Source organism: Ictidomys tridecemlineatus, chromosome 4, assembly GCF_052094955.1.
Source record: "Ictidomys tridecemlineatus isolate mIctTri1 chromosome 4, mIctTri1.hap1, whole genome shotgun sequence".
NCBI classification, from domain to species: domain Eukaryota; kingdom Metazoa; phylum Chordata; class Mammalia; order Rodentia; family Sciuridae; genus Ictidomys; species Ictidomys tridecemlineatus.
This window is the reverse complement of record NC_135480.1, coordinates 193,758,042-193,780,255: the sequence shown is the minus strand read 5'-3', so window position 1 is coordinate 193,780,255 and position 22,214 is coordinate 193,758,042. Positions and strand designations below refer to the sequence as shown.

General features: G+C 46.3%; 1 protein-coding gene and 1 non-coding gene across 5 annotated transcripts in view; one reads left to right on the top strand and one right to left on the bottom strand.

The window, feature by feature from the left end:
* Positions 1–223: 223 nt before the first annotated feature.
* Trnat-ugu (transfer RNA threonine (anticodon UGU)) lies at positions 224–301 on the bottom strand. Its single transcript has one exon. It is a non-coding gene; the product is annotated as a tRNA-Thr (tRNA).
* A 14,375-nt stretch (positions 302–14,676) lies between these two features.
* Positions 14,677–22,214, top strand: part of Astn2 (astrotactin 2) — an 837,958-nt gene continuing 830,420 nt past the window's right edge. For 3 of the 4 annotated variants that reach the window (XM_078048074.1, XM_078048075.1, XM_078048073.1), the window contains exon 1: positions 14,677–15,359. In XM_078048074.1, the coding sequence (XP_077904200.1) occupies positions 14,873–15,359 (487 nt within the window). In that variant the 5' untranslated portion in view covers positions 14,677–14,872. The remainder of the gene's footprint in view (positions 15,360–22,214) is intronic. The other variant, XM_078048076.1, reaches the window with a different exon arrangement.

Genomic DNA, 22,214 nt, shown 5'->3' with positions numbered 1-22,214 from the left:
ACTGTATCCTTGAGCTTACTTCCTCCACCTTTGAATGGGTGCTCACTTATCACATAGCTTTGTGACTTTTCACTGGGCTGAACTGGGCCTTTTCTGACTGATTAGAGAGGTGTGAAGAAGAACAGCTGCAATATACCCACCCCTGGGCAAGTGCATGACAATGTTCTGTAGCAGTTCCGTGTTACTGTGTGAAAAATTACCCTAAAATGAAGTGTCTTGTGTATGGGGATGTGGTGCTGGGGATTGAACCCAGGGCCTTGTGCATACAAAGCAAACACTCTTCCAACTGAGCCATATCCCCAGCCCCTATGAAGTGCCTTTTAAAATACTAATTATCAATAATGAGAGCTCAGGTGTCAGAGACTTGGTTGGAGTTCTACTGATCTGGGCTGGGCTTACCCATGGTTCTGTCAGTCAGCTGGGATTCAGCTCTAGGATGGGCTAGGCTCTTAGAGGGACATGTGAACTGGGAAATATTTGCTCCACATGTCCTCATTGTCCTGGGACTAATAATCTGGTCCAGGCATGTGCTTATCTTTATGACAATAGAAGCACAAGGCAGTAAGTAGAAATACACAGGACTCAGAACTGGCCTATCACCACTTCACCTCATTCTGTTGATTAAAATAAGTCACATGGACAAGCCTTGACTGAAGGCATGGGAAATAGACTCCACCTCCTCAGTGAGAGAATCTGCAAAGTCACATGGCAGAAGTTACAGACACATGAGAGAGGGGAGGAACTGAGACCACAACACAATCTGCCTCACTCGGCTGTCCAATTGACTCAGGAAGGACCTGACCTGGGCTACCAAGGGATGAAGTCAGAACCAAGGCTTTTGGACGCTAAAAATCTTCCCTGTCCTTTTTACCCATCTCTCACAGTTTGGCAGCAAAGACTGCACTTATTCTTAAATCTGCACATTTCAGTCAACGATTTCTTTTTAGTAATAATATTCCAGAAACCTGCCCTCATGAAGTGAGGCACCTAATAATTCTTGGTATGGCATCTCATGATTATAATTATAATTTTCAAAAGGGATGACGTGATGATGTTGCTAGCTTTCATTATGAAGTTTCATCTTAACTCTGAGAATGCAGAATAAAGGTTATAACCAAAAGCTCTGAAGTAAGACTACACGGGACCCACTCTGGCTACTGGGTACCAGATGGAAGACTCCAGACAAGGAATTTTATTTCATCCTTCTGAACATTAGCTTTCCTATATATAAATACCAATGCATACAGCTCCCAGCTTTTAGAGTTGTTGAAAGGGCTAATTAAGAAGGGGCTTCCACAGCATTTAGCACGCTACTTGGCATATTATAAGTACTCAATAAATAGCACTATTACATATTATTTTGTTGCTACCATATGCTAAACATTGTGCCAAGTGCTGCACATGTGGTGCCACCTTTAAGTTGCATAGTGATTAGAAAATAGATCCCTGTTGATATTTGTCTTCTCTGACCTAAAAGTTTATTTCCATATGGCTGCTGTCCTCAAATTTCAAGGTAGTATTTTTAAAGGGAGCAAAATGTCCCAACTTATTCTTTGGAGCTGAAAGTTGCTAGTTTTGGTGGGGAAAGAAGTCATGTGCTCCTTTTGGAATATTGAACCCTGAGTCCTGAAAAAAAGTCACCTTTTCTCCCTGATGGTCCATTTGTCCCAGCCACCTGCTCTTTCAAAACACAGACACAAACAAAAATCCTAGGTAGCACCAATGCACATGCTAAATGACTTTTACTCCCCATTGGCCTGTGTCCAGGGCCAGGGAGGCTGCTCTTCAATCTCAGCTCCATTGATGTCTTCCCCATGGTTTAGGAACTTCAGCACCAGGCGCCTGGTTCCTGGAGCTCTTTCTGGGGAAATAGAAGGCAGTGGACACAAGTGGCCTTAGCCACACCTTTGGAGTGAGTGGGTGGGATAAGCTGGAGAGTGTGACAGAACTGGTAAATAGACATGAAAAAAAAAGACAGATAGTGAATTTTATCAAGGTTCAGACAGTGTCCTGATGGACATTGAGGTCACACTGTCGGATCCAGATGTCACGAATCCAGGATTGTGATTTACAGATGATAATGACATTCCAACTCAGCATGCTGATAACCTCTCTGCAATATTGGAAGGGGACAAAGGTGTCACTCAGCAATCAGAAAATGACCAACGAAACCCTATCCCTGTAGATTTTTATTTTACCCCTTGGGCAACTTCTACTAACTCATTTTCTTCAAATGGATGCAAATGCCTCCCATCTGTCTGGGACTTGCTCTTAACCTGAGATAATGGGAATCTGCAGCGAGAGAAGGATCTTTTTGAGCTTTTCTATCCATTATCACTCCTCTGATTACTTTGGTGCCCTCGCATGTGATTCAAGGATAATCAGAGTTTGCACATGGACTGCATTATGAATCCCCGGTTCTCAAGCTTTCCCCTAGTCACCATGGAGCACCTAGAAGCCAAGTCCAGTCTGTTTACCTCAGAATATCCTTCCACTAGCACAATGCCTGACATGAAATAAGTATTCAATAAATTCTCATTGAACTAATGAGTGCATTGGTCTCCCTGGGTCCTGAATCTCCCTCTCTGGAGCTCTTTAATCATTCATTTATTCATCTGTTCATCTGCTCAAGAAATATACATTAGAAATGTGCCTTCGAACTTTGCTTGAGTATAATGAGATCAGGCAGACTGCCATGAACTTCAAGAAACTCGGAGCATAGGATAGGAGTTAAGGCTTTGTATCAGTCAGCTATCCCCACTGAAACACTCTGTAATAAAACCTCCCTGAAACTCAGTGGCTTAAAGTGCAATCATTTATTCTTCTCCAAAGAGTTTCTGGTGGCCTGGTTTAGGCAGGCATGGCTAGGCTGACCTCCAAATTGCTGGGTAGGTCTCATCTGAGCTCATACTTCTAACCCTATGTGGACCAGAAATCTAAGGAATATGTTCATCTCGGGGCAGTAGTGGATATACAAAGAGGAGGACCAACTCCATAAGCCATGGCCACATCCTGGATGCCAATATCCACTGGCTGTTGTGCATCACATGGTCATGCTCAACATCAGTGAGATGTTTTTTGTTTTGTTTTGTTTTGGTTCTGGAGATTGAACCAGGGGGACTTAACCATTGAGCCACATCCTCAGCCCTTTTAAAATATTTTATTTAGAGACAGGGTCTTGCTGAGTTATTTAGGGCCTTGCTAAGTTGCTGAAACTGGCTTTGAACTCATGATCTTCCTGCCTCAGCCTGCCGAGCCACTGGGATTATAGGTATGCACCAATGCACCCAGCAACATCTGTGAGCTTTGAGAAAGGAAAGGAGGAAGGGGGTGAATAATTCGTGGACAAAAATCTAAAGCATCACTGCCTTTGATTGCAAATGGCATATGTAGTGGAAAATATTCAATTTAATAAATAATTTACACAAGGCATAAGGACATGTGAAGACAAAAATATTCCGTGTAAACTATGAGAATCAGAAATGGCCCTGAAGATTGCTACAGTATGTGTGTGCATCATCCTAGTCAGAGAGAAAAGATCCAGACACCCAGACATTCCCAGGACAGGGAATGTGGAGTATGGGCTTGAAGGAGTAAGGACATTTATTTTGTTGGGGGCATAGTTTACAGACAGAGAAACAGTGACGGGGTCAATCGCAAAGGTTATTTGGGGACTTGGACTTGTATATCATGCTAATGTGTTACACAGAACCTAACACAGCAAAATTAATTAAAGAATAATAGGAAAGAACTAAAGCTAAAAGCAAAACAAAACAAAACAAACAAACAACAACAACAACAACAAAAAAACAGGTGCATAGTACATGGGCAGGATGGATGCTAGACAATATATTAGATACTAAGAATCTCCATGGATGTCAGGCAGAATGAAGCACCAGTAGGCTGAGGTGATAAATACCAGGCATTACACTTTTTTTCAAGTATTATTTTTTTCCAGTGAATCTTAGTGGGAATCTCAAGCCCCAGGCTTTAATGCCGCAACTGCAGTATATCTCTTTCCTGCGCAGCTCCCTCCTGCTTCCCTGTCCTGTCTCCTGCTGCAAGAATCCCTCCTGCCTTCCAAGGAGAGGGGCTTTTTCCAGCTGCTAGCCAGCTGCTGAGAGAGGAGAGATGCTCTCTGGAGCCCAGGAGACAGTGCAGAGCAAAAGGAGATCTTCTCTTGGTCTCTTAAGTCTTCTTCGCCCGCTGGCCCACCTCCCATTTAATATGCCACTAACTTTCAGAAGCATATAAGAACGTATGGTTCAACATAAGCCCTTCTAAGTTACAAAATAAATTCAGCAATTAATAAATGTTTGCATTTATTCATTTATTCCTTAAATAACTCCCCGAGCACCTCTTATGGGTCAGGGGCTCTCCTGAGAGCAGGGTACACCCCAGTGAACAAGAGGCAAAAAAAAAAAAAATTCCTTTTCTTGTAAAGTGTACGTTTTGAATGGAAGCCTATCATCCATCAGGGAAGCAGCCGTGATGGAGAAAATATCGACTCCGAAATGATGTGAATCAGTGAGCTCTTTGGGGGAGAGAGTCATAAGAAGACTCTCTTAGGAAGCCTTCTGCAATGCGTCAACAAGGAAGAGTGAGTGAGCACCTGCTCTGTGCCAGACCTGCCACCTGACACAGGGACTCAGTCTCTCCTGGCCTGATTTCTTAATCGGTATGAAGGGAGATGATTGTTACCCCCTTCCCAGGGTTCCTCTGATGAATGAGACATGCTATGTTTGCAAACAGCTTGGGAGAGTACCTGGCACATCAAGCAGCTTCGTCTAATGCTGAAGACAGACAAGAAAATACTTTTAATGCAACAAGATGAGATGCATTTTCTGCTCTAGGTAAGAGCAAGGTGCTAAGAGCAAAGGAAAGAGGGGGCTGAACCCAGACTTAGGCATTAAGGGAATGATGTTAAAGCACAGAAAGGGGAAATAGCATTTGCCAAGTGCACAGATCTTGGTGCTGGACAGTCTCTCTTATTAGTTAGAGAATTTATTTATTTATTTATTTTTTTGCAGTAACTGTATGAGCTAGTTATGATTCTCCCCCTTTTCCAGATGTAGAATCAGGTCAGTGATTAAACACTTTACACTTTATACATGACATCATGGCAGAGTTAATACCTTAAGCCAAGTCAATTTATACCAAGCCTGCAGCAACTTTGATTTCATTACTGTTGCTTTTGACTAAGGAGTTCAAGGATATTGATAAAAACAGGCATTTATCAGTAAATAATATACCGATTAATGGTATAGACTAGATACTGTACTTTATGATTTTACTCTCTACGCTGCTACTGTCTTCATTCAATTCCATAATGAGGTACTCTTGTTACTCTCAATGAAGAAACCAAAATTCAGAGAGATCAAGTAATTTCTCCAAGAGCACCCAGCAAAATATCACAGTCAAAATCTGAATTGAAACAAGGAGTCTGATACTGGAATCTGTGAGCTTGTCCTCCATCCGTGCTCCCTCTTGCTAGAGGTGAAAAGAAGTGTGTGTGAATAAAAATGGTTACTAGTTGGATTTTGTTTTGTTTTCACTTTAATATCCAGTTAGGGAATAGTAGAGGCAACAAGCAGAAGCAGACATTCTTTGGAAAGGAGAAAGATGGAAAATTCTTCATATGTTTGAAGAATTTTCGTGAAAAGTGCTCCACCTGGCTTCCCCAGAATACAAAATTTGAATCAATAAGTAGTAGTTTCAACAGGGAAGATATAAATCAGCACATTCTCTTGGTGGGAGCCAGAGAGGTAGAAGCTGTTCTCAGCAGAGACTTTGCATTCCCCACTCTCCCATAAGCAAGCTGTAGGCCTCGTGCCAAGGTTGGGGGTGGGGGGACACACACAGTGCATCCTGCAGTGGTCCACCTGGGACAGCCCAGACAGGCTCGCTGCGAGACTCCTCTGTCCTCTCTCGCTCTATGCAAATCCATTCTCTACCTAAAGCCAAAGTACCATTTTAAAAATGCATATCTGACTCTGCCATCCCCTTCCTTAGAATTGCCCGTGGCTTTCTACTTAAATTAGAATTAAATCCAAACTCCTTACCAGAGCCTACATAGGCCTGAATAATTTAAGTCACACTAATTTCTGAGGCTCGTTTCATTCTTTCCCGGTCTTCTTGGTCAACTCTGTATCCAGACTGACTTCAAATGTCTGGCTCCCAGAATCTTGCCTGCCCCTCTTGTGGCCTTTTGTGCTGTGGCTTCCTTGGCCCGCAATTCCCTCTGCAATAATAACTCCTATTCATCCTGCTAGGTTTCTAACCAGTTGCCACTCTTCAAATCAACATGCACTTGACCCTCGTTCCTCTCTCACTTCGGTTTCATGGAACCATGTTCTTTAGAGATTAGGGAAGTAGCTCAGTGGTACAGCACTTGCCCAGAGCATCCTGGAGGCTCTGGGTACCAAGACGGCCCCACAAAAACAAACACCCAGAAAACCTTTCAATCAAATATTCATTGAGGATTATTTGTGTTTGTCTATCCTTGATTTAGACAGTAAACTCCACGAGTACAAGAACCATTGTAAGTCTCGCCTGGGAAATAATATGGCATGGTATTCCCCAGGCCTGGAAAGTAGTGTTCTGCAATATTCCATGAAGGGGAGGGGAGGAGGAAAATGGGGAAGGGGAAAGGCAGGTTCTTTTGAGCTCAATTCCACACCCCCCCACACACACCATGTTTTATTTCTCTGAAGACCAAAGCCTCAGTTAAAAAATAAATAAGTAAATAAATACAGTGCCCCAGCTCTGAGAGGAGGAACTTCCCCTAATTTTCTCTGGATTTCACTGAAAGCCTCTTAAAGAGATGGAGTGAAGCTGTACCTTCAGGACAGTGAGAACCTGCTGAGACCCAGTCTTGCTGAGTCTGCGGATTATCATCAAATCCAGCTGGCTAAGTGGGTCAGGAGAAGGGCGTAGCCTCTGCCTCTCTGAACACATTCTGGCATGGGCCTGGGAATTAGGTTTGCACAAAGTTCTTGAAGAGAATGGAAGGGACAGTGAAAGAAGTTTTTGCATTGGAAGTCAGGAAAATGAGACACCCCGCCCCCGCAGTGTGACACATGCAGAGGCTTTAAAATCAGTCTATCTTGGGGGGCTCCACCTCACATCATCAGCCAAGCTAGCACCTGCCCTGAAGACAGAGTACCCTTCAGTGTTATAGACAAAGAAGTAATATTTAGGGAGATAACTTGTCTAAGGCATGAAAACTAGGGCGTGGGAAAGTTGGGCTTTGAATCCTGGTTGGCCTGGCTCTGAGCATTGCTAAATGATATTATGTAAAAACTAAAAACAATAATAAACAACAACACACATCCACAAAATTTAAAGACGCAGACTGTTCAAAGACATCTGCTCTCTCGATACTCTGTTCGAAGTCACGCAGTTATTAAATGGCAGAGTTGAAATTAAAAACCAGTGTTTCCTTGGGCAAGAATTTGTGCTTTTGACCTGTGGGCGTGCATTCATTTACTTATGCAACCATCATCGTTGGTGGCCTAAGACATACCAGGTAACAAGCAGGGAACAAAAATGATAAGGAGTCCTGTATTCATTGAAACCATAATTTCAGCAGGGGAGACAAATATCAAATATCACTCCTACCAAAGCAGTTGCCATCATCATTATTTGAAAGGTGGGAAACCCTTAACTCATACACTATTACATCTCTACCCCATCCCACCCCAAAGTTGGAAGGACTTTATCCAATTAAAACACTCAGCATATTTTAGGCCCTACATTTTCTGTGGTCCTCGATGCTTCAAATATAAAGCAGAGATTTAAAATCCCAACTTCACAGACTAGCTGTGAGAACTAAAAAGGAAAAAAAAAGTGTGGTTTGTTCCTAACACATAGTAGGCATCCAGTAAATGTTTGGAAATCACAGCCCCGCACTGAGACAGCCTTCGCCAGTTCAAAATATAATAATGAAATAATGTGCTGCAGGAAGACAATGGCCCCATGCTCAGGAGCAGAGAATAAAGCTTGCACTTTTCATCAGCAGTATGCGTTCGAATGCACCAAGTTAGCGGTTCAGGATGAATAAATACAAAGCAGATACTGAAGACCTATTTAAAAAAAATCTTTACTAAAGCGGGGTCCCAGAAGGAATAGATTTCAGAAAGGTGGAGTCAACAGGACCCAGAAAGAGGATCCTCAAAATGCACCAGTATTAAGATTTGTAAGAAGAGATCCAAAAGAGCGTCACCCGTTAAAACGTGTTAATGATGAAAGATGACCAGTGTAACCAAGGAGGAAGGAAACAAGGGTAGATTAAATGATTAAGTAGGCAAAGAGGTATGGAGACTTGGGTGCTTGCAAATGAATGATGGGGATGAATTAAGGATGAGCAGATTTGGAAATGCAAAGGATGAATGAGGAAAGAGAGGCTCTCAAGGAGCATCGGGAGGATTTCGACTGAAGAAGGATATGAAAGGACTGTAGTAAATCACAGAACAAGAAGGGGTTGATTTAGAGGACCGAGGACAGGGAAAGCGGGAGGTAGTGAGAGGTATGAGCTGGAGAGAAAAAAAAGATAATAAATTTGAGAATTGTTAAGGGAAAGAGTCAGAGAAGTACTGAATTGAAGCAGAAATCAGTCAAACAGATGCAAGAGGAAATGAAGAACGACAACGGTGATTAAAATATTCTTCCATTTTTCACGAAAGAGAAGTTAGAGACAATGGCAGAAGTTTGCCGTAAATGTTCTGGGAATGGAAATGAGACATGGAGACGAAAGTAACCAGGCAGAGGTCACAGAAGGACCACATAAATAGCTGTAAGCCGCTGGAAATGAGCTCCTTTTCACTATTACAGATGACCTACTATGTGCCAGACAGCACTGGGTGCATCTATTCCTACCGTAAGCTCATTCAACCTTCCTATTACCTGAAGCTAAGAGAGGTTAGAAGTCTTGCCAAAAAAAAAAAAAAAAAAAAAAAAGTCAGCCAACTTATAAGCAATAGAGAAAAGAAGAAATTTGAACTTTTATCACCAGGAGAAGTTTCTGAGTCTAAGATAGCAGTCATAGGTATATTTATAGTGATCTATTTTAGATCCAGCCACAATAAAAGGTAAAGATTGACCATAATCTTGTCACTGATCCTATTCCAGCTGATGGAGCTGAGCTCAGCAAAGGTCAAGATACTGAGGAGTTGGCAGAGGGGAGGCCAAGAGAGAGAGAGAGAGAGAGAGAGAGAGAGAGAGAGAGAGAGAGAGAGAGAGAGTGGGGCTGGGCGGGGGGCTGAGATGCTGAAGGGAAGGAGAGGTAACAGGATGTGCTGAGTGATGAATGGAGTCCACGTGCTGGGGAGAGCAAAGCAGGATTAAAAAGACGGTGTGAGTTACAGAGAAGGCAGTGATTGAAACCACAGAAAACAAATGGGGGAGATCCCTGGGCACAAAGAGGATGGATGGGAGGTTGAGCTCAGATGGAGTCAAGATGGAGCCCAAGATAGCACTCTCCTGTCCTGAACCATGGTTTATTTGTGTGCTTGTGATCATCTTGAGGCTGAAGGAGGAAGGGCTGTTGAAATTGCTTGAATCCTGTAAAGCCGGGAAGGAAAGAGGAGAAAATACAAAGAAGAAGGAAGGAAGCATGAAGGAACAGAGAGAGGGAGAGTAGGAGGGATGTTTTATTGTAGAATTAAAGAGGAAGGTCTCTTTTATCTTCTGTGGAAGCATGGCTAATACCCAGTACAGTGCCGGTCTCAGAGTTAGACCTCAATAAACATGTGATCATTTCGTTGGCAAAATGCTTACTTTGCATCTCTACCCTGAGTCGGTTAACTACTGGCTGGTGGGCAGACATTGATAATAGAGATCACTTGGCCTTTGATATCTTACAGCTCTAGCTTTAGTGGGGAAAATATATCCAGACAATACACTAATAAATGGATAATTAGTAAAATATGGAATAAGTGCAATTAAAAACTTGAAAGGAGGGATGAAAGGACATAAGGGAGAGGGCAGAAAGGGGATTACAGACTGGTGGGGGGTCATCATAGGGAAAGTGCTATTAGCTGTATGTATGGGGAGAAGGAGAGCATGCTGAGGGTGGAGGAGCTCTGCAGGCAGAAGGGCGGAGCTCTGGGAAGTTGGGAAGTACTTAAAATACTCCAGGAGCAGAAGAGAGATCAGTATGCCTTTCAGAGTGCAGTGGTGGCCAGGATTGTGTAACAAGAGGCTGGAGGAGAAACCAGCAGGGAGATACCATAAGATGATTGGATTCACTTACAACACTAATGAGAACCTCATAGGTGCTAGACAGTTTCATACGCCTAGTCTCATTTAATTCCCATAATGAACCTGAGACGTGGGTACTACTCTCCCCATTTCACAAATGGGAAAACTAAAGGTCTACACATGCTATTACGTGACCTGACCCAGTAGGTAAATAGCAAAATTGCCAACCCCTGCTTTTCCAATGACACTAGACACCAGTTTGCCTCATTCACATGGTATGAATGGATGAAAGGATTTAGAAAAACAGAATAGATTATGGATGAGACTGAAAAAAAAAGGGGGAAAGAGAAAAATATCACAAAACTACCTAGAAAGGCAAATATGAAGTACAAAAGGTAAAGCAAGAGGAAACATTTTTCTGGGGAGATTGGGAAGAAGACAGAATGAAGGGGAATTTCACATCAATGTAGTCAGAAATGGAGGTATAGTGGGCCCTGAAGAAGAATAAATTTAATAAACAATAAAATGTAACTCATTACATCAATAATGAATTGTAACTCAACAAAGTAAGGAAGGGAAAAGGGGAGGAAGGGGCAGAGGGGGAGAAGGGTAGGGGCTGATGGCCACAGGACTGGGCCTTCAATAGTGAAGAGGACTGTTACAGCATATTGGAGAGGGGTGCAGAGGGGCTGGTGCAAGGCAGACAGAACAGGAATTCAGAGTCAGATTTTCTTGTGTTCCATCTCTTGGTCACCACATGGTCAAAGTCAAGTATGTTAGCTTCCCTGAGCCTCTGATTTCACATCTACCAAATGGGACAACAAGTCCTACCCCAGTTACTACTGGCATTATGTATCAGAGTAATAGTTAGGATTTACTGAATACTGTTGTGGCTTGGATATCAATTGTCCCTTAATGGCTCACACGTTGAAGGCTTGGTTATTAATGCAGGAGTGTTCTGAGGTGGTACTCTTGGGCAGTGACTGGATCATGAAGGATTTGACTTCATGAATGGTTTAATCCATTGATGGATTCATAGGTTAAATGGACTTCGGGAAGGGCTTTGTTACACAAATGGGTCTTTCTTTGATTCTTGACCAACATGAAGTAAACAGCTTAGCTCCACAACAAGCTCCCTGCTATTGATGTTCTGCCTTCCCAAAGGCATAAAAGCAATGAAGACCAGCAACCATTAACTGATAACATGAGCCAGAATGACTCCTCCTTAAGTTTGATTTTTCTCAGGTAGTTTGTCACAGCAATAGAAAACTAACACATCCATCTCCTATCTTTTAAGGGGGTTGTGAGGAATTTCTGAAGCCTCACAACCACCACAAGGCAGGAATTGTCATCATTCTTTGATATATTACATAAAGTTCTGAAATCACAGAGCATGTGTTCAGAAATATGAGTTCTTTTCCTGTGGTCATTCCAGAGTTGGCACCACCTACTACATAAAACTGGCACTCCTTGTCTGCCTTTCCATACTGTCTTCATTTACTCCCTCTCTCCCTCACTATACATTCTCCATTTCCCATCATCCAATTTACCCTCTCTGCCCTCCATCTGTTTTCACCTTCTGTGTTCTCAGGCAGGTGTCTTGGTTGCAAGCAACAGAAACCAATGCTGAATAATTTAAGCAGGAACTGAATTCAGTAAAGGGAGCTTAGATTACATAGAATCACCAGAAGGATACTGGATCTTGGTTTAGAGTACCAGAAATGAAGAGCACCACTCAAAATCACAACACATAACTGGACTGGTGAAGATATTGTTGCAATCACTACCAGGTATTAACAGGGCAATTCACATGGTTGGCACCAATGACACAGGACTCTGAGCATGCAGAACCAATTCTGGCAGCAAAGAAACTTGGATGTCACTACCTCCAATGTTGCGACTTTGGCCCCAGATGGATTATATCTGGTTCCAGTTTCCTTCTTGACATCTGAGATAAATAAATCTGATTGGTGAAGTCTGTATCATGTGCCCAACTCCTAACAGTAATGGAGACTGATAAGTTATCTAGAAATTTTATCTTCTTCATGAGAAGTAGGCTGTACCCCAGAGAATGGACACCCCCTGCAATGTAAGAAAATGATTTGTTCAGATGGAAAACAATTGGAAAAAGTTTCAAATGCCAGCTTTAGCCTGAATTCCCAGTCCCATGTTCTTATTTCTTTATGGCTCAGCTCTAATGCCACCACCTCTGAGAAACTTTCTTTGATTTCTCTGAGCAGAACTCACGACATACCTCATAGAAGAAACACATGTCCACCTGCCTGCCTGATACCTGAAATAAATTTTTTACGTGACTCATGTCTGCATTCCTTTCTCATCATTATCAGTTCAGTAATGGCAGTAGCTGTGTTTGCCCATCTCTGCACCCCCATATAGAGCCTGGTAGGATGTTTGCTAGTGAATGAATGAATGAAAGTTTTGGTCTCATTGGACAGGCCTTTGTACCAGAGGTCCATGAAGGACTTGCACAGACTCTGCCTTACATAACGGAGCCCTTTTTTCCTGGTGTGCACTTCTATAAATGGACTATGTCAGCATATTTGAAGAAAGGGCCATAGAGAATCAGAAAGCCCCATTGCAGAGGATAGTGGCGGATTGTAAGGGTACAAAGGAGAGACTGAGGGAGGCAGGGTGACATATTTTGGAGGAGTAAATGAACTGGAGCAGGCATCAGAGAGGCAGGAGACAGTTTAGAATCAGAGGACTTGAAAGGCCAGATTCCCTCCCCTTCTCCATCCTTTGGGTTCACAGATTAGTAAACTGAGACAGGAGAATCATATACCTTACAAAGCTCAGAGAGATAACAGACCCAACTCTGCTCATGCAGATTAGCCATTTACAGCATCTTTGATGGGTGGGTTTTTCCAAGGTCACTGAGGACAGTGGAATTTAATGGAAATAGACAAGGCTTTGAAGTCTGTAATTCAAATCTGAGCTCTTGAGCTCCTTAGTTGTGTGACCTTGGAAAGTCCTTTCACTTCCCTGACCTTCTGATCTCAGTTTCCTTGTATGGGCAATGGAAATCATAATGCCCATCTTATTGGATTATGGCTATGTATGAACACTAACATATATACATGTCTAGCACTTTAAGGATGCTTACTAAACATTATTATGAAGTCTAAAGTCACAAAACAGATACCCCCTTATTTTCAGTACTCAGCCTTTACCCAAAGTTATACAAAGGCAAAAATAATGTGATAGGAGAGGCAAAGAGCAATTCATACGAAGGGTTAAAGATAGTAAAAAGGAGAGGAAAGGGAACAGCTAGGAGAACGTTTAATGCACAGAGACTGCACAGAAGTTGCAGATGGGCAAGCCAGACCCATGTGGGAAATGGCTCAGAAATTACAGGGAGGAAACATTTATAAGATTAAAGTCAAGATGAGGAAGAAGAAAAGAAGTGGAAAGATGAAAGAGAGAACAGAGAGTGGCAAGATGAAGAAAAGTAGGGGAGAGAAGATGAGGGCATACATAAGCTCTGGATCCTTGCTGAGATGACCCCTCCTGGAGGGCTTGAACAGAGACAGAATCAGCCCAAGGCCAAAGAGTGCTCTATTTGAGGTCCTAAATTTACAGCCCAACTTGAATCTCGGACTAGAAATGAAGAATTGGTGAGCAGCCCCTTCCCCTGGGAAGTGGGCAGAGGATCTCCAAGCCAGGGTGAGCCAATAGTCAACTATATAATGGATCTCTACCCAGTGCCCTTTTCAGGAATTTCACACACAGAGCAAAAGCAGCCAACTAGAGCTGCTCCAAACTGGGAGTAAGGATCCAAAATAAAAGTGCATATGTGGGCTGCTTAGCAGGGTAGCAGCTAGGGGGCCAGAGCAGTCCTGCTGGAGTTGGCGAGGGCAGTGTGGTGTTAAAGAGAGTGGAGTTCCAAGTCTCTGACTGTCTACTAGCCATTAGTGAAACCACCAGGGAGGCCTCCTTGAGGGGTGAGCTGTGGTCTTGGCAATGGAAGGATGAATGCGTGAGTTGCAGGCAAGTGGGTGGGAAGGGGGTTCTAAGACCACAGGAAGTTATTTTAGGGACTACAAAAAGGTAGGGGACTAAAGACCCTAAAGACTGGACTTGTCCTTGGGCCTAAGGGGAGTCAAAGTTATGTCTTAGCCTTTCAGGGGCTCGCTGTACCCCGGGGAGGCGGGGCCTTGAGCAGGGCTGGGCTGAGGCGCGCCCCCAGGTGCAGTCTCTGGCTTGAGCGAGGGGTGGGGTGAAGCGAGGAAAGCTGGGTTGAGCTAAGGAGGTTAGAGGGGACGCGAGTGGGTCCTTAAGTGTTCGAATTTTGGAGAGGAGTGTTGGGGCTAAAGAACGTTGTGAGGACGGCATTGGGGGATCCTGGGAAAGGGGAGGGAGCGTCTGGGACTTGCACGAGGCCGGGCGGAGCCTCCGAAACGCTCGGGGTCTGCCGGGGGAGCCAGGGAAGACGGGCGGGCGGCGGGGCCCGGGGAGGCGGCGCGGGGGGGCGGTCCAGGGCCGATCGGGAGGCGGAGCCCGGAGCTGGGGGCTGCTGGCTAGCGGCTCTGTCGGCTCCTCAGCTTGGGCGTCCTGGTTCGCTTTGGCGTCCGCGGTCTCCGTCTCCGCCGCTGCCTCCTCTTCTTCCTCCTTCGCCACCGCCACCGCCCGCAGCACCGCAGCCCCTCCCGCCATGGCCGCCGCCGGCGCCCGGCGTAGCCCCGGCCCCGGCTTGGCGCTCCGGGGGCGGCCGAGGCTCGGCTTCCACCCGGGGCCGCCGCCACTGCCGCCGCCACTGCTGCTGCTGTTTCTGCTCCTGCTGCCGCCGCCGCTGCTGGCCGGCGCCACCGCCGCCGCCTCGCGGGAGCCCGACAGCCCATGCCGGCTCAAGACAGTCACGGTGTCCACGCTGCCCGCCCTGCGGGAGAGCGACATCGGCTGGAGCGGCGCCCGCTCTGGGGCCGCGGCCGGGGCCGGGGCCGGGGCTGGGACCGGGGCCGGAGCCGCCGCCGCCGCCGCCGCCGCCGCCGCCGCCGCGGCTGCCGCGTCCCCGGGCTCCGCGGGCTCTGCCGGCACAGCCGCTGAGTCGCGCCTCCTGCTCTTTGTGCGTAACGAGCTGCCGGGGCGCATCGCAGTGCAAGATGACCTGGACAACACCGAGCTGCCCTTCTTCACCCTGGGTAAGACTAGACGCCGGCACACGCGGGATCCCAAGGAACCCTGGACCCCTAAGTGAGGCCAGACAAGTGGGGGCGCCCTGGGGATCCCCACCCAGGCTGCCCCGAGTGGGGTTGGCAAAGGGCAACCTGAGGGCCCCGGAGGGCGCACAGGTGGTTGGAAAGGAGTGTGGTGCAGGAGGTCCTGGAGAGAGCGCGACGGGAGCCCGGGGGCGTGCCAGTGGTCCCGCATTGGGGACCTGTCCCTTTGCCTCTCAGTCCATATATTGAACTGTGCCCCATCCATCCCGGACGCCAGAGACTCAAATCCATGAGTGTACACTGACTATAGAGTCTCGGTCAGCCCCCTCTCTGAAAACAGTTCGCGATCAACCCTCCCACTGCTCCTCCAGCCACGGTCACTGGCCGCCCACGGCTACCACCAGCTGGCTCTCGCCTTAGAGTTATGGGTTCAGCCCTTCCAGACAGATATTCTCGAGAATCACAGCGGACTAGCTCCATTTATAATGACCAAGCCCGCAAAAGCTCATCTTCTGTATGGGCTGGATGACCTTGGCCAAGTCGCTTCTCCTCTCTGAGCCTTAGTTTTGACCTTCCGTGAAATGGGGCTGGAATCCATTGAGTGATTTCCGAGGACTGGGATTCTGATTCCAAGGTCTCCACTTTTAGATTGGTTCTCTACCCTCGTTATCGCTTTGGTTTTCTACTCTCCTGGCAGAGAGTAGGTTTGTCCTCCCAGCTCAATCCCCCGGCTAATAATAATAACTTAACAGCAAAAAAAGGGAGGGGAAAGGAAAGGGTGGGTGTAGGGGGGCTCAAACGGAAAAGTTAATCAGAAAGTTCGCCAGCAGCTTTGCTGCCTGCTGATTCCCGGCGCGAATCCCGGAGGAGTCGGCCCTTCCGTGGAGCTGTGGGAAGCGCGTCTGATTTCCCACCCGGGTAATTGATAGCTTAATTATCTCGGAGAGCGTTTACAAAAATGTTGTTCCCCCTTAGCTCTCCCGCGCTTGCTGCTCGCTGGCTCTCCCCTCCCCTCTTGGGGGAGCGGGCCCGATTGGTTGTCTGAGCTGGCCAACAACAGCGCCTTACAGGCGCCGGGGGTAGCCAGGCTCCCGACCTCTCTTCCCGGGGTCCTTGGGCTCTGGCATCGCGGGGGTGACCGGCCCTTAGGTTCCCTATGCCTGAGCCTCCGGGGTTAACTCCTTGCTCGCCAGAGAAACCCTGCAGAGTAATCTATGTACTAGACTTAAACTCTCCTGGGAACCCTGATATTTAAAAATGTATTTTGTGACACCCCAATTCTCTTCCCCTTTATTCAGGCTGCCTATGGGGATTTGAGCGAGTGCCAGGCTCTCTCCTGGTCTGGGCTTGATCATCCAGGTTGGGGCCGCCCTAGGCTCTCCTGGCTGGCTGTAACCTGAGAGTGCAGAGCTTTCTGGGAGGCAAAGCAGGAAAGCGTCTTACAGGTTCCCTGGGGACTTCCCACGGAGGCGCGTCTGACTTGCAAGGCATACAACACACACACACACACACACACACACACACACACACACACACACCAGTACCCCTTCCCACGTGCACCTGCAGGGCTGTCCATGTCCATGGAAGTGGATGAGAGTGGGGGGTGAATTCTTTAGGCACTGAGCTAAAAAAATTCGTCTCACAGCTCCTGTTTCCTGGACTGGCAGAGGGTGTGGGAAGGGTGGCGTGAGGGGCGGTGGTGGGGAAGTCCTGCCACTGACATAAAAGATAACCCTTTGTGACACTTCCAATCCTCCAAATTTTTCTACTCCAACGTATGGTGAGAACTCAGCTCCTAAATGGCCATTCAAAGGAGGGGGAAGGGAATCCGCCCTTGAGTGCCCTGACTTGGCACTGAGAACCCCAGAGCATTCCAGTTCCTCAAAGATGTGGAGGACCAAGTCCAGCCAGCCATAGATGCCCCAGAATTCCTGGATCTAGCAATCCTTGCCATTTTAAACTTTTGCTTTCAAGGGGATGAATGCTTGGGACTCTGAGGCAAACCCAGTGAGGAACTGGAAGTCTTGAATCCACTAGGATCCATGTGTCAGCTTGAGAGTCCCCCTGAGTCCTCCACTTGCAGCCTTCTGCTCTCTCTGACGCACAACTGCCGAGCCTTGCGGCTGGGGACTGCCTGCCCCACAGAGTGGCCAGGTGCTCTCTTCCTTGGCAGCACTGAGCCCTTTGGATGCCTGCTGGGATTGGGTTCCTACCTCCTCCTCCCCCAAGCGCCCTGGATGGCAGCTCAAGTTCTCCGACAGGGATTTGGCTAGCGAGGTAGTCACCAGATGGCAGGGTATAGCAGGAGCTGTGTAGGGAGACGTGGGCTTTTTATTTGTGTTGGTCTTCGACTGTTTGCATGTAAACACGGAGTGCACAATGAGCTCTTGGAGGGCCAGACTGGCTGGCAGTGAGGGTTGTGGTGGTGGTAACGGGGAATGACATAAGAGTTGTTCATGGTCATCTCTTTTTGAGGTCCCAAGGCAACCCCATCCCATCTTCAGACCTTTTAAACTTCCTGCCCAGTGGTTGTCTCTGGTGAGTTAGGCAAGACTTTCTCTACTAGTTTGTCTGTTCAGGGAATTTGGAGATGACCAGGTGCCACAGCTAGGTGTATAAAGTTGGGGCCAAACCCTGCCAGTAGTGGGGAGTGTTGAGTCACCACTAGGGGGTGATGGTGTCTGCCAAAGGCTTCCTGACATGCTTTTGGGTCCTGGGTCCAGAGTTACTATTGGTAAAACATTTCTGTTGTTACAGTGGTGGTGGTGGTGGGGGGGAGGGCAAACAAACAAAAGGTAGATTTTCCATTTTACCCTAAATTCAGTTTGTGAGCCTCAAAGTAATTCTGCACACACTGCCTACCCTCCCCATTCTCCAAAGTCACCTTCCTACCTGGCCGTGCCTCACTGCGTTTTGCCTTTTTTATTTGAGTGATTGGCTCTGTTATTGGTAACCTCTCAATGGAAAAGGACTTTTTTTCAATTCTGTTCCTTTTCATATTTCTACTCTCTCCATCAAGTCCCCGCCTGCTTTGTGTAGATGGAAGTTTCCCTCAGATGTGAAAGATCCCCCAAGTTTCTGTGCTTGGTTCTCTTTTTTAGAATCTGATTATAAGTCAATGACATTGACAAAGTGAATTTCCCTGAAAGTGATTGAGAATGGCAAGTAGTTATTGAATCTTTAATGTATTGCTCAGAGTTTAACTCTTGCTGTGTATTATTAAGGCACACAAAATGCATAGAGTGGGCACTACTGTTATTCCCAGTTGACAGATGAGGAAGCTTTCTTAGAGGTCAAGTACCTTGTCCAAAGTCACACTGAGAGGACATGGTATATCTAGAACTGGAATCCCAGTCTGTTTGAGACTTATCTCCTTGGTAAATGCCATCCTGGTATTCTGATCCTACACACTATGAGGGTATGGCACCAGGCAGATAAGCAGAATAGCCATTAATAAGACAGGGACCTTTCTACATATGAATTTCAGTCACATTGGTGGGCAGAAGTATCAGCTTTGAAAGTGAGACATGAGTTAAATGACCTCCAGTGACCCTGGCAGCTTAAAGTTCCATGACTCATAAGATGTCAAAGGGCATTCTTCTCAATGGTGCCCATGAGTGATAAAGACCATACATTCTGTGAACATCAGGGAAGAAAGACATCTCCATAAACTTGCAGAAGATTTGGGACATTTTCTGGACCAGGAAAAAACCTGGGTAGGTATTGAAGGATTTAATAGAATATTTCAAATGCTGTATGCTAAATGTGGCTTGGGAACGTAAGGTTGGTTAGGATCTGGAAATCTCCACCCTGGCTCACTGTGACCTTGAACAAGTCATTTATCCCCCAGAGCTTTAATTCTTTGTGCTATAAAATGAGTGGGTAGATGAGCCCTAAAATAGTCCTTTGGTGTAAAGATCCTGTGAACTTGAAGTGCCCTGACCTACACCGTGACTCTGACTAGCTCCTCTTGCTTCTTACTGTGTGTTTCCCTGTGCATGGGGGTGTTGGGAGGATAGATTGAAAGGAAAGGCTTTGAATAGGAGCAACTGCCAGCGCAGGGCTTCTGAGGTGAACCTGCACGCCTCTCAGTCCTCATTTACCCCCAGGCAGCCCCAGAGTCTGCTTGTGGATTTAGCTTTCATGCCCACAGGTAGGGAAATGTCATCCTTTTTTCTGTGCTTGATAGTGGCCAAGCCAGGCAGTTTACCACCTGCCTTGATTCAGCAAAAGGGGGAAAAAGCGATAACATCGAACAACTACTCATTGTCAACATTTCTTAGTGATTTGCTTTGCCATGTAAACCCTACAGGAGAAGAGTGTGCTCTGTATTGGGGGAAGGAAGTCTGCAGAAGGAAAAGCCACCCAGGAGTATATCTTTAAATGTACCCACCTGGGCAGGTCCTCCAGTATCTTGGTGGTCTGTTCCAAAAGGATGCTCTTCTCAAGGAGCTGATTGGTCTGGGTGGAAGACAAAGATGTAGTCTGGAACTCTAAGCTTGGTGTCCAGCAGAGGTTCCTTAAAATACAGATTAAAATGGATACTCAGAGAAAAACCTCCAGGGGGAGCGAGGGGCCGGCACTTTCCCAGAAGCGATACAGGGAAAAGGGAGTTTGGCTAAAGAAAAGCAATCCACAAAGGGCTGGAGAAACTTGCTGCATATGTCCACACACAAGGAGCAATCCGTGTTTCGTGGGGGATCTGAATTTAAAAAAAATGTTCCAAAGGTGCAGAGTGGAGCTGAGTACTACAAGAGGGTGTGTCCCATGGAGCTGTCCAGCAACCCCGTGTGCTGACCTGCATTGTGGCAAGATCCAAATAGAGTGTTCAAGAGGAGACTAGCAGCTCTTTGGCAGGCACTTGAAGGAGGGACCCAAGCCTTGGGAGACATTTGGACTGTTTGCCCTTTTTGGTTTCTGGTTTGATTCTGAAGGTTAAGACCCTTCTTTCAGAGGGAGGAAAAGGGGTTACAAATAGTAGTAAGGTCTGTAGAGATTTCTGACCACAGAGTATTCATTAACATCACTTCCAGTGTTCTCTGCTGTGTGTGAGAGATTCTGGGATGAAAAATAGGGAGACCTTGTCTTGAAACAAAGCTAGGTTTAAAACCGTGTATGCAGTTTCCTCATTGGGATACCAGGTTTCTTATCATTAAATGAGTTATTCAGGTAACACTCAGATTTCAAGGTTCCATCTGCTTTGATACTCCACATTTCTGGGACATTGTTAATGAGGGTCTTGGATAGGGGTTGAGGTATTTAGAGAACTCTTATCTGAGTCTTCTTCCCTCTTCCATTCACTTTCCTTACTCTATACCCTACCCTACCTCTTGCCAGCTCAAAGCTGATGAAATCTATTTAATACTTAGGGCAGAGAGAAGTGCATAGTCTGCTCTCAGCAAGTTCTTTGTTACTGAGGGAGAAATGGGGCAGGGAGAAGGGAGGAATCCGTTCAGTTGTCAGAGGCTTGGGCTCTGGGCTCGGGCCATGACAACCAGATTTTCTATTTCTGGGGGTGTTGGGGGTCAGTGACCCCAGCGAGACAGCAGAAGCTATGCAAGCTTTGCTGTGACCCAGAAGTTGATTGTTTTCCTGCGCTGAGCCCTCGGGTCACAGATATGTTCTATGATTCTCTTTTGCAGCAAGTGGGGCAGGAGGTTTGACCAGGACTCTGGCAGGCAAAGCCTCCTTCTTTGTGTGGTGTTCTAGGCCCTGTGTGTCAGCTGACAGTGGGAGCATCTCTGCTGGAGGAGGAAGGGTGGAGACTGACCGTGGCCTCCTGGGTGACATCTGGAAACTGTTACTGCAGCAGTTCACTTTGACGGGCTTCTAGCAGCACACACTCTCCGAGAGCATCAAATTCACTGTTTCCACTATGTGTGGTGACATTGAAGTTCAGACAAGGAAAGGAACCTACAAGAGGGCCCACAGCTCACACTTAGAGCTAACAACCTTCAATTCCACTTTTCCTCTCACAATGTGGGACCTCTCACAGTAGTACTGGGTTTCCCTAAGTCCAGGATCTCCTCCTCTTGCCAAAAATAAAAATAAAAAAATAAAAAGACCTCCAAGGAGAAAAATCTCCTTAAGGATTAAATTTGTTCTCCTGCCCAGGTAGGTGGAAGAAGTCTCTTCTAGGAAAGGAAAAGAAGAGTTGGGTTTCACCTTGGAGTGGAGCTGCATTAGGGAGATGCTTCCGTTACAGAGCTGATGCTTTCCCAAGTTCTCACACTGACCAGCTAGTGGCAACAGAAGATTAACTATAAGCAAGAGAGCTGGCTTCCCTGCCTAGCGCCACAGCCTTTCCGCCCAGAAGGAGGCAGGCAGCAGGGCCTGCTCTGTTATCTAGTACTTGCTCTCTGCTTTCACTAGCTTGTCCCTGCTGACTGTAGTTCTTTTGGACGTAGCCCCCAGGAAGACCTCCCTTCTGAATGAAAAAGGGGTAGGTGTTGTCCACTCAATGTAAGATTCAAGACTGGAATATTTGCAGCTTCTGTACAGCATAGAATATACAAGCAGTGCAGTCTGGGAGTTGAAATTTGACAAGGATGTTGTATGTTACCAAGCATTAGGGTTTTAACCATGTGAGGGAACCACTGGAGATCTGTGTTTCCACACCCCCTCTCTGGCTCAGCAGTTCTGTCCACCAGAGTTCCAACACTGAACTCCCTAGTCTGGCTGCTTCTAGCCTTATCCTCTTTAATCCAGCCTCAGTACTTGCAGAGAGAGTGATTTCATTAAAAGCCCAAATCTGATAATAGTTATCTTCTTTTAAAACACTGACGGTTCCTTATTGTTCTTAGGGTAAAGTTCAAGCTCCCTACTGTAGTAAAAGTT